This window comes from Bufo bufo, chromosome 4 (genome assembly GCF_905171765.1).
Source record: "Bufo bufo chromosome 4, aBufBuf1.1, whole genome shotgun sequence".
NCBI classification, from domain to species: Eukaryota; Metazoa; Chordata; class Amphibia; order Anura; family Bufonidae; genus Bufo; species Bufo bufo.
In genome coordinates, this window is record NC_053392.1 from 524,334,618 (window position 1) to 524,347,622 (window position 13,005).

The 13,005-nt window shown below is 40.3% G+C and overlaps 1 protein-coding gene across 1 annotated transcript in view; it reads left to right on the forward strand.

Moving 5' to 3' along the window:
* Positions 1–13,005, forward strand: part of LOC120999302 (dentin matrix acidic phosphoprotein 1-like) — a 102,977-nt gene that overhangs the window by 62,232 nt on the left and 27,740 nt on the right. Inside the window, exon 11 of the mRNA XM_040430173.1 lies at positions 6,489–6,575. Within this exon, the coding sequence (XP_040286107.1) occupies positions 6,489–6,575 (87 nt within the window). The remainder of the gene's footprint in view (positions 1–6,488; positions 6,576–13,005) is intronic.

Sequence of the window (13,005 nt, forward strand, 5' to 3'; positions counted from 1 at the left end):
ATAACTTTCACATCGATTTGTGGATGTCATATGGAGGTGGAGAGGAGCAGTGAGATGAGCAGGAGAAATTTTTAATTTTCAGTCCATCCAGGTGGGGGAGTAAGATTATGCAGCCACACAGTGCCAATGTCTTGTATGGACATTAAATTCAATGCTACCAAACATATAAAAGTAGACAACACTATATACCAGTTACATCCAGTAATGTCTCCTCTTTTCTCATCTTCTTCACTTAGACCAGATCTCCTTGACGACTTATTTTATCCATGTTCTATTTTTGCAGACTTTGCCACACAGTCATCTTAGATTCCTTACTTTTCCATCATCCTCCCCCTCCTGTGATCCAACAGTGTTATCATGCTGCTACCCAGAATGCTGTGCTTTCAAATGCCCTTAAATATTATACTTCAGAACTAATAGTGGCCTACAAATAGTCCCTCATAGTAATAGTTCTCCCCCAGAGTGCCCTCATTGTTCCCTTCTGAGGATGGCAATACAGTTGTATGTGCAGAATCTGGTACATTTGGGGCCCGGCAAAATATTTGCGGACCAATCTCTGGATTTTTGGGCCTAGCAACGCTCCTAAGCCTGCTTCTGCAGGAAGGTACAGTGTGACACTGAAGGGCACTTTTGGCAGTCGCCAAAAATGGCCTAAATGTAGTCCACCAGTGGGCCCTGGGCACCCCAGTCTGACACTGTAATCTGACTCCATTTTATTGCAACAGTTTTTGTTGTGAAATCTAATATATAAAGCTGTGTATGTGTGTGTGTATGTATGTATGTATGTATGTATGTCCGCTAAAGGAATCCACAGCGTCGCATTTACAATTACGAAATTTGGCACACAGGTACATTAGGTGTCCAGGAAGGTTTTAGACCAGGTCTCAGCTCTCTAGGACATACCGTTCCTGAGATATTCCCAAAAATGCATTAGCCAATAGAAGTTTGGTCACATGACCCTTATCAGCCAATAGAAGCTCGCAGGCCGTTAGCCTCCACATACACAGTTTTACTCCAGGTTTCCATAACATCCCAGCCATTTTTCTTCACTGCTGTAGGTGAGCTTTAACTTCTTAAGGACCCATGACATACATGTACGTCATCTCTGGCCGTGACTTAAGGACCAGAGAAGTACATTTACGTCATGGTGATCGGGCGGGTGCAGGAGCTGCGCCCGCCTGATCAGCGGCAGGGGTCCGGCAGTCACTGATAGCCGGACCCCTGCTGCATGCGCTGGCATCAGTGAAATCACCGATGTTGGCGCATTAACCCCTGCACAGGCACGTGCGATGTCCGTGCAGGAAGAAAGCAGCCATAGGGTCCCCGCGCTGCTGTGACGGGGACCCGATGGCACGGAAGGCAGCCCGATGCCTTTCTTAGGCATCGTTGCTGCCTTCCAAGAGAGTCAATACACTTACAGCCAATGCATGACAATACAAAAGTATTGTCATGCATTGTAAAGCGGATCAGACCCCCAAAAGTTGAAGTCCCAGAATGGGACAAAAAATGATGTGGAAAAAAAGTAAAAAAAAAGTTTTCCAAAATAAAAATTTTAAGTTTTAAGTAAAAAAAAAAATAAAAATATCCTTTTGCCAAAATAAAGGTAATTTTTAGTAGACATATTAGGTATCGCCGTATCTATATCGACCGGCTCTATATAACTATCACATGACCTAACCCCTCAGGTGAACACCGTCAAAAAAATTAAATAGAAATTGTGCTAAATAAACCATTTTTTGTCACCTTACATCACTAAAGGTGCAACACCAAGCGATCAAAAAGGCATATACCCCCCACAATAGTACCAATCTAACAGTCATCTCATCCCGTAAAAAATGAGCCCCTACCTAAGACAATCGCCCAAAAAATAAAAGACTATGGCTCAGAAAATGGAGACACTAAAACATCGCTTTTTTGGTTTCAAAAATGCTGTTATTGTGTAAATCTTAAGTTAATAAAAAAGTATACATATTAGGTATTTCCGCGTCCGTAACAACCTGCTCCACAAAAATACCACATGACCTGAGGTGGCCACCGTAAAAAAATAAAAACGGTGTCGAAAAATCTATTTTTTGTCACCTTACATGACAAAAAGTGTAATAGCAAGCGATCAAAAAGTCAAACCGTCATCTTATCCTGCAAAAATGATACCCTACCTAAGAAAATGCTTTGTTATGTAAAACTGAAAACAACAACCATATTTGGTATTGTCGCGTCCGTAACAACCTGCTCTATAAAAATACCACATGATCTAACCTGTCAAATGAATGTTGTGAATAACATAAAATAAAAAGTGCCAAAACAGCAATTTTTTTTGTTACCTTGCCTCACAAAAAGTGTAATATAGAGCAACCAAAAATCATACGTACCCTTAAATAGTACCAACAAAACTGCCACCTTTTCCTGTAGTTTTCAAAATAGGGTAATTTTTTGGGAGTTTCTACTCTAGGGGTACATCAGGGAGGCTTCAAATGGGACATGGTGTCAAAAAAACTGTCTAGCAAAATCTGCCTTCCAAAAACCACACGGCGCAGCTTTCCCTCTACGCCATACCGTGTGCCCGTACAGTAGTTTACGGCCACATATGGGGTGTTTCTGCAAACTACAGAATCAGGGCAATAAATATATAGTTTTGTTTGGCTGTTAACCCTTGCTTTGTTACTGGAAAAATGGATTAAAATGGAAAATTTGCTAAAATTTTAATTCTGAAATTTCATATCCATTTGCCAATAACTCTTGTGGAACACCTAAAGGGTTAACAAAGTTTGTAAAAATCAGTTTTGAATACCCTGAGGGGTGTAGTTTCTTAGATGGGGTCACTTTTATGGAGTTTCTACTCTAGGGATGCATCAGGGGGGCTTCAAATGGGATATGGTGTCAATAAACCAGTCCAGCAAAATCTGCCTTTAATTCTTGTGTAACACCTAAAGGGTTAACAAAGTTTGTAAAATAAGTTTTGAATACCTTGAGGGGTGTAGTTTCTAAAATGGGGTCATTTTGGGGTGGTTTCTATTATGTAAACCTCACAAAGTGACTTCAGAACTGAACTGGTCCTTAAAAAGTGGGTTTTGGAAATCTGAAAAATTTCAAGATTTGCTTCTAAACTTCTAAGCCTTCTAACGTCCCCAACAAATAAAATGACATTCACAAAATTATCCTAACATGCAGTAAACATATGGGGAATGTAAAGTAATAACTATTGGAAGTATTACTATCTATTATAAAAGTAGAGAAATTGACATTTGTAAATTTGTACATTTTTCAAAATTTTTGGTAAATTTTTTATTTTTTGTAAATAAAAATACTTTTTTTGACTCAATTTTACCACTGTCATGAAGTACAATATGTGACGAGAAAACATTCTCAGAATGGTCTGGATAAGTAAAAGCGTTTTAAAGTTATCACCACATAAAGTGACATTGGTCAGATTTGCAAAAAACGGCCTGGTCCTTAAGGTGAAATATGGCAGGGTAATTAAGGGGTTAAAGGAAATCTGTCACCAGGGTAATCTCTATTGAAGTAAAGCCATGGCCTAATAGCACTTAGTACCTTATTTCTAGATGTGCCTTTGTTCCAGCAATAGATGTTTTTATCCTCTGAAAATCCAGTTTATTTGGTATGCAAATGAGCCAGTAAGGTGCCCAGAGGGGCGTCACTCTTGCAGGAAGGAGCCCAGACACGCCCCCTGCCACAATGTGTCCACCCTCAAAAGATGAACTTAAAACCCCGCCCCAGGTCCCGCCAAGCCACGCCCTGATCCAGTTAGGACACGCCCCCTCCAACTCCTCAGCCGACGGGGATTGAAAAAATGAAGGTAAAAATCAACTTCTGTCAGCTGCAGGGGTGGGAGGGAGGGTGACATTCTCCCTGCAGCTCACATTCAGACAGCATAGTGCTGCTGTCTTAGAGTGAGCTGTTCAAAAAGCCCCCCCCCCCCCAATCCGGTTAGGCCAAGCCCCCTCCCACTCCTCAGCTGACAGAGATTGAAAAAAATGAAGTTAAAAATCAACTTCTAGGTCCCACTAAGCCACGCCCCGATTATGTTAGGCCAGGCCCCCTCCCACTCCTCAGCCGACAGGGCTTCAAAAAATGAAGTTAAAAATCAACTTCTGTCAGCTGCAGAGGTGGGAGGGATGGTGACTTTCTTCCTGCAGATCACACTCAGACAGCACAGTGCTGCTATATATTATGTCCAGTAGGTTGGCACTGTAGATGAGTTTCGTGGTGCTCGCGTCCTAGGATTGGCATCCTATAAAGTAACAGCAGTAAAGGGCCGACACTCACTTCCAGTTATATTCAATAATTCTGTTTATTGTCACACATCCCTGTGACGCGTTTCGACAGCTCTATGTGCTTTTATTGTGTAAAAAAAACCGATTTGATACATATGCAAATTAACCTGAGATGTGTCCTGTATGTGAGAAGAGTCAGGGACAGGACTCATCTCAGGTTAATTTTCATATGTATCAAATAGTTTTTTTTACACAATAAAAGCACACAGAGCTATGGGGACTGGATATTGCAGATGTGCTAGTGGCCATCTAGCAACCCATGTCCTCAGCTCTACACCCAAAATCCCGGTGACAGGTTCCCTTTAAGTTCTTGTAGGCTGCATCTGAGGTCCTGTGGAGGAAACGTTCAACAATCACCCAGCTCTGACAGTGACTGCTGCAACCATGCCATGTGCTGCCCCCGTGAGGGATCTCAGTGAGGAAGACAGACTGGAGAGTCAGCAGGTCTGCTGCAGCAGTCATCATGAGCATCACATTGGGTGTGAGTGACACCGATTGGCTGTAATAGTTATCACTCACAAACTGTGCTATAGAGTATCTCAGGAAGGAGGTTGGTTGTGTGCAGTGTCCTGTCTGTGTGGACCTAGATATATATATATATATATATATATATATATTAGGGGAAGATTGCTGTATGGCTGTAGTAGACTATTTGCGCAAGCCTCCCTCCCCCCCAGACATACTGAGGGAAAATGAATAAGCTAATTTCACTATTGTGGTGTAAAAAAGCTATGGATGGATGTGCCAGTTTTGATAAATGTCCCACATTGTATACTTCATCTTCTAAAGAGGTCTAACACTAGCCTGAAGCATACGTCTAGGTTGTTCTGTGGCTTAGTGGCTTTCAGTAATAGTAATAGGGCAATGAAAACCAATATATATCTCTAGCATAAACCACAAGTTTCATATCGGGGGGGCTCTCACCTCTGGGACCTGCTCTAATTTCCAGAACAAGATCCCCAAATTGAAGGAGAGCAGCCACCTCTTTGGAACTGATGGAAATGTTTGAGTGTGCTTTATTTATTGGAAAATAAAACCAATTTTGTTTACCCATGCACACAACTATATTTTCGGTCAACAACCAATCTGTATTTTTGCAGATCAGATGCAAACCCATTCATTTCAATGTGGCCACAAAAGGCAGCACACAGTGGTCACACGGTTCCACGGCCCTGCAAAAAAAAAATAGAACATGTCCTATTCCTGTCCGTTTTACAAACAAGAATAGGCAGCTCTAACAGACGGCAAAATGCAGAACATACATCTGAGGTATCCTTTTGCACATAAGCAATTTGTGGACCGCAAAAACAGCTACGGCTGTGTGCATGAGGCCTTATTCACAAATCAGTGTTAGGTCAGTGATTGCGAACCAAAACCAGGATTAGAGCTACCACGAAGATAAGGCATAAGCTTCAGCACTTGTGTTTTGTGTTTAGAGCCATTCACAAGCATCATTCGTGTGGTTGCCACAGACGGATCCAGACCCATTCAACTTGAATGGGTCCATGATCCGTCTGCACTGCAAAACAATAGAACATGTTCTATTTTTTTTTGCGTTGTGGAGGCAGAGAGAGAAACCCCGCGTAGTACTTCCGTGGGGTTCCATGCCTCCGTTCCGCACCGCTCCTTCCGGATTGCAGACCCATTCAGGCTGTTTGCGGGCCACAATACGGGCCAGGCAAGGGCCGTGTGCATGAGCCCTAAGGTATTAGTCAAACAATAACATTTTTTTATTGGGAAGGAGGCTCACACTATCATCACAGGAGCCTAGCTTTAACTGACAGCCAGGGTTCCACTGTGATGACCAGAAGATTTGGCAGGAGACCTAAAAAAAATTGCCTCTCCGCTTGTTAGGATCTGCCAGACAAAGGGTCTAATAAGCTGCCTCTCAATTTAATATTGAAAAGTATTATATGGTGCTATACAGAATTATATTTTGTCGAATTCATAGAGATCCAACAGAATATAAATTGTACCATGCCCAACTGGAAGCTATATATATATATATATATATATATATATATATATATATATATATGAACATATTTTCCCTTAAAAGCATTATGTACATACAACCCTTGACAGAGCCTATGTGGCAGCACACAGTGCCCCTGCAGCTCCTCGCTCAATAATTTGCTATATGCAATCCTAAAACCTAATGACACTATGTATTAATGGTCTTACTGTTTTTTTTAGGAAAACTTCCCAAAGGGGCTCCAAAAGATCAAGCAGAAAAAGTGGTGACGATGGATCCTCAAGCAATGGTGTGAAAAAAGATAAAGGGTAAGATTAAAGTTTTTCTTGCATCAGTTGCAACACATTCTTGCATCATGTTGATAGGTGCAAAATGCCATACATGTACGACACTCATGCTGCTGTGTTAGTGTGATTACCAGAGGATCCCAGCTGTAATGTCCAGAACTGGAGATAACTCCAATCCCCAACTGCATACATTCAGGGCACACCTACCATGAGGCAAATTGAGCAATGCACAGCCTGGTGCTCCTCGGAGGGGGCAGCTCTGCGGCAAATGCCACTTGCCAGTGCTGCTAACAGTCATAAGCGCTGCAACCACAGGATCCAAAAGGAGATGGTAGGTGGAATGAGTCCACTGACATTAACATTGTTCCTGCAGATTCCTCTGCTTGTTCTCTAGGATATAACAGGTTCAGTGTTTGTAACATTTCATGCAGTTAGGACCAGGAGGGAGAGACAATGATTGTTTTTAGCCTCACTGCAGGGCTGAGAGCATCTCTGAAAGATTACCAGAGACTCTCAGTCGTGTGTGCGCAACCTCTTGCTGAATGTCTAAACTCCCCTTCCACTGCTTCCTTGAGATAGAGCTGCATGATCCAGTTACCTGCTCATAAAGTAAGTATGTGTGTGTGTGTGTGTTATGTGCATGCATGTGTGTAATGTGTTTATCTGTGTAATGTATATACATATCTGTGTTTACTGTTTGTGAATAAACTATATATGTATGCTTTTATGCATGTATTTATATATACACATATTCATACACCTATATACAACTACAGGGTGAGTCACGTCACGAGTCTCAGGACACCCTTTTATTTAAGAAAAAAAAGGATAAATTAAATATCTGAATACCCCAGAAAGTAATGGGTGAGGAGGCTCTTTTAGGCCACCATCTTAAAAGTTGCCATATTTGACCAAGAACAATTTTTTTCCAATGGGAAGGGGATCATGTAGCCTATCAGAAGACCAGATTTTTTCAGAAATCGATTGTCGCATTCAGATTTTCAATATCTCTTGTGGTTCAAAAATTATCAACACAGAAAGTTCAAAACTTCAAAAACTTCAGCACCAGGGACAACACATTGAACGAGTCAAATAGCAAACGTTCCCAGTTATTGTTGCATAGACACAAATCTCGTGCATAACTTTCACATCGATCCGTGGATGTCATATAGAGGTGGAGAGGAGCAGTGAGACAAACAGGAGAAGTTTTTAATTTTCAATCCATCCAGGTGGGGGAGTAACATCATGCAGACATACAGTGCCAATGTCTTGTATGGACATTACATTCAACATTACAAAACATATAGGAGTAGACAACAATATATACCAGTTACATCCAGTGATGTCTCTTCTGCTTATACACATTCTCTTTCCTCATCTTCTCCACCTGGACCAGACCACCATGAAGACTTTCTTTATCCATGTTCCATTTTTGCAGTTTGCCACACAGACATCTTAGATTCCTCACTTTTCCATCATCTTCCCCCCTCCTGGTGATCCAACAGTGTTATAGTAATATAACAGCTAATAGTAATAATTCACCCCAGAGTACACTCATTGTGCCCTCCTGAGGATGGCAATACAGTTGAAATCTGTAAATAAAATTAAAAACCATTAGCAAACAGGTGCTGTTCTTATACACAAGATCACGGAGGCCAGTGATTGGTCTCATGACCAAGAACGGGTTCGATGTCACTTCAGCAGGAGAGACATGGTCCTGGAATTGAAGGCATTTTAAAAGGGGAGTGAGCTCTTTTTTTTGTTTCTTTAAAGAGAATTTGTCACCAAGTGCCTATAACTAAAACCGGCCGATTGCTGAGATGTGGGCTTGTCAACATGTGCAAAGCTCTCTCTCTCCCATCCTTACATATGCCCACAATTCAGAGAAATAATGCTTATTTTTTTTAAATTTAAAGCTAATTAGCCCCTGACTTGTGCCATAAACAATTTTTCACTCTAAAGTGTATTTTCATCAATTTCTCTAGCTCCTGTTTCTTTTTGTATTTTTTTATTTTTTTTATTTACTTACCTCATTTGCTGTTTTCTCTTAGAAACATAGAATGTGTCGGCAGATAAGAATCATTTGGCCCATCTAGTCTGCCCAATATACTGAATACTATGAATAGCCCTTGGCCCTATCTTATATGAAGGATGGCCTTATGCCTATCCCATGCATGCTTAAACTCCTTCACTGTATTTGCAGCTACCACTTCTGCAGGAAGGCTATTCCATGCATCCACTACTCTCTCAGGAAAGTAATACTTCCTGATATTAATTTTAAAATAGAGGGGCAAAGGTTTAAAAGTATGTCCTCTTGTAGCAGTTTCTCTTCTTTTAAATATTCTCTCCTCTATTACCTTGTTAATTCCCTTTATGTATTTAAAAGTTTCTATCATATCCCCTCTGTCTCGGTTTTCTTTCAAGCTCTACATGTTAAGGTCCTTTAATCTTTCCTGGTAAGTTTTATCCTGCAATCCATGTACTAGTTTAGTAGCTCTTCTCTGAACTCTCTCCAAAGTATCAATATCCTTCTGGAGATATGGTCTCCAGTACTGCGCACAATACTCCAAATGAGGTCTCACTAGTGCTCTGTAGAGCGGCATGAGCACCTCCCTCTTTCTACTGGTAATGCCTCTCCCTATACACCTAAGCATTCTGCTAGCATTTCCTGCTGCTCTATGACATTGTCTGCCTACCTTTTAAGTCTTCTGAAATAATGACCCCTAAATCCCTTTCCTCAGATACTGAGGTTAGGACTGTATAACTGATTTTATATTCTGCTCTTGGTTTTTTACGCCCCAGGTGCATTATCTTGCACTTATCAACATTAAATTTTAGTTGCCAGATTTTTGACCATTCCTCTAGTTTTCCTAAATCCTTTTCCATTTGGTGTATCCCTCCAGGAACATCAACCCTGTTACAAATCTTTGTGTCATCAGCAAAAAGACACACCTTACCATCGAGGCCTTCTGCAATTTTGCTGATAAAGATATTAAACAATATGGGTCCCAGAACAGATCCCTGAGGTACCCCACTGGTAACAAGACCATGGTCTGAATATACTCCATTGACTACAACCCTCTGTTGTCTGTCCCTCAGCCACTGCCTAATCCATTCAACAATGTGGGAGTCCAAGCCCAAAGACTCTAATTTATTGATTAGCCTTCTATGTGGGACAGTATCAAAAGCCTTACTAAAGTCTAGATAAGTGATGTCTACTGCACCTCCGCCATCTATTATTTTAGTCACCCCATCAAAAAAATCAATAAGATTAGTTTGACATGATCTCCCTAAAGTAAACCCATGCTGTTTTTCATCTTTCAATCCATGGGATTTTAGATGTTCCACAATCCTCTCCAAGTATGTTTTCCATTAATTTCCCCACTATTGATGTCAGGCTTACTGGCCTATAGTTGCGCGATTCCTATCTTTCTTGTGAATGGGCACAACATTTGCTAATTTCCAATCTTCTGGGACAACTCCTGTTGCCAGTGATTGGTTAAATAAATCTGTTAATGGTTTTCCTAGTTCACCGCTAAGCTCTTTTAATAGCTTTGGGTGTATCCCATCAGGCCCCTGTGAATTTTTTGTATTAAATTTAGACAGCTGACTTAGAACCTCTTCCTCTGTAAAGACACATGCATCAAAATATTAATTAGTCTTCCTTCCTAACTGAGGTCCTTTTCCTTCATTTTCCTTTGTAAAAACTGAACAGAAGTATTCATTGAGGCAGTCAGCTAGTTCTTTATCTTCTTCCATATACCTTCCTTCTTTAGTTTTTAATTTGTTAATTCCTTGTTTTAGTTTCCTTTTTTCATTTATGTATCTGAAGAATGTCTTATCGCCTTTTTCCACTGACTGAGCTAATTTCTCTTCTGCCTGTGCTTTAGAAGCTCTTATAACTTGTTTGGCCTCTCTCTGCCTAATCTTATAAATTTGCCTGTCATCCTCGTTTTTTTATTTTTTTATTTTTATAATTACTAAATGATATCTTTTTGTTTTTAATGATTTTGGACACTTCTGCTGAGTACCACAGTGGTCTCTTCCTTTTTTTGCTTTTACTGACAAGCCTAATGCAATTATCTGTTGCCTTCAATAGTGCCACTTTTAAGCAGTCCCATTTCTCCTGGACGCCATTGAAACTGTTCCAATTTGATAGGGACTCGTACACCACTAATCTAATTTTAGAAAAGTCAGTTTTTCTAAAATCTCAAACTTTTGTTTTTTGTGTGGTGTGACTCAGTCACTGTACTTATAGTAAACCACACTGACTAGTGATCACTAGATCCCAAGCTTTCCCCTACAGTAATGTCAGATACCAAATTCCCATTTGTGAATACTAAATCTAAAATGGCCTCCTTCCGGGTTGGCTCCTCAACTACTTGCTGTAGAGATAATCCCAGTAGGGAATTTAGAATATCTGTACTCCTGGCAGAACTATTTTGGTTTTCCAGTTTACATCAGGAAGATTAAAGTCTCCCATAATGATAACTTCCCCCTTCAATGTCATTTTAGCTATTTCCTCAACTAGTAGATCATCTAATTCTTTGACTTGGCTAGGTAGTCTATATATCACACCTACACTAGTTACCTTATGATTATCAAGCAGCAAGGTAACCCAAACTGACTCTAAATTGGTCTTGCTAACTTGTATTAAATTAGATTTTATGTTATCTTTCTCATACAGGGCCACCCCTCCCCCTTTCTTGCCTTCTCTGTCTTTCCTATATAGAGAGAACCCTGGTATTGTTATATCCCAGTCATTACTCCCATTGAACCATGTCTCAGTAACAGCCACTAAATCTATATTCTCAGATGCCATTATAGACTCAAGTTCATTGATCTTATTCCCTAAACTGCGAGCATTTGTAGACAAGACTCTGAGCTTGTCATTTCTTAACCTCTGTGCTACTGGCATCTTCTGGAATTGTTCCGGGGGGCAGTCGGACTGCTGTATTATCACCCTTTTGCCTCCCTTTCCTAGTTTAAATGCTCCTTAGCAAATACTTGGAACTGTTCACTGAGGACATTCGTTCCCTTGAGAGAAAGATGCAAACCATCTTTCTTGTACAGTTCTTTTCCATTCCAACGAGAGCTAACATGAGACACAAAGCCAAACCTTTGGTTCAGACACCATTCACCAAGCCATACATTGAATTCCTTAATGCGCATCTTCCTGTCATGCTGAAGGTTATGCACAGGCACAACTGCAGAGAAGGAAACAGTTGATGCAACCTCCCGTATATCATTTCCAAGTGTGTGAAAAGCTTCCTTATTTAAGCCTCTTATCCCCCATGCTTAAATCCTACTTCCTGGTTTGTCATGTGTCTGCTGTTCCATCTGGCCTTAGGGCAGTGAGATGTGTCCTGATATAAGCTTGACATTAACCATGCCTTATGTTCTTCCCAATAATGCTTGTGAATACTACATTACAAGGCTCCAGTACAGAACGTAATCTACAGCAATTGATTATCAAAACTGATTTATCACAGCATGCAATGGTAGGTAGTTTTGATAAATGGTGGTATTTAGGAAAAGTGAAATAACAGCAATATCTGTTTGGCGTGATACATTATATTAGTGCAACTGGAATTAGTAATGTTTGAGGAGGACTATGGCATGGAATAACTGAGATGATAACTATGACTGGGCAGTTAACATACAGGGTTACAGTCTATTTATAAAGGATTCAAAAAATTGGAGAGAGGGAGGGGTTTGACTTTATGTAAAGTCCTGTCTAAAGGTACACTCCGAGAAGATATAAGTGAGGGACATGAACATGTGGGTAGAAATAAATGGAGGCAAAAACAATAATAAAATACTAATAGGTGTTTATTATAAGCCACATAATATACCAGAGCCCACATAAAAAAATCTACTGCTCAAGGAAATAGATGAGGCAGAAAATCATAATGAGGTTGTTATTATTTAGGACTACAACTACCCAGATATAGACTGGGAAACTTAAATCTGTGGATCTCAGAGGAAACAGGTTCTTGGCCATAACAAAAGACAATTACATTTCCCAACTGATTCAGGATCCTATTAGAGGGATGGCCATACTGGACTTCGTACTAACCAATAGACCTGATAGAGCAACAGATGTGCAGGTTGGGGGACACCTGGAAAAAAGTGACCATAAAACAATAAACTTCCAATTGTCTTTTAAAATAGTGTTTCTTCAGGGTGGCACAAAAAATCTGAACTTCCAAAAAGCAAAACTTGACCAGCTAAGAGTGGCCATAAGAGTGGCCATTAACCGAACTAACTAGGACAATGTCCTAAAAAATGCAGCCACAAAATGGGATATTTTTAAAACCATCCTAAACTCTAATTGTGAGAGATAAATATCTTATGGGAATAAAAGGGTGAGGAACAAGATAAAATCAGTGTGGATAAATAGAAAAGTAAGGGAGGCAATAAATGACAAAAAGAAAGCATTTAAATCACT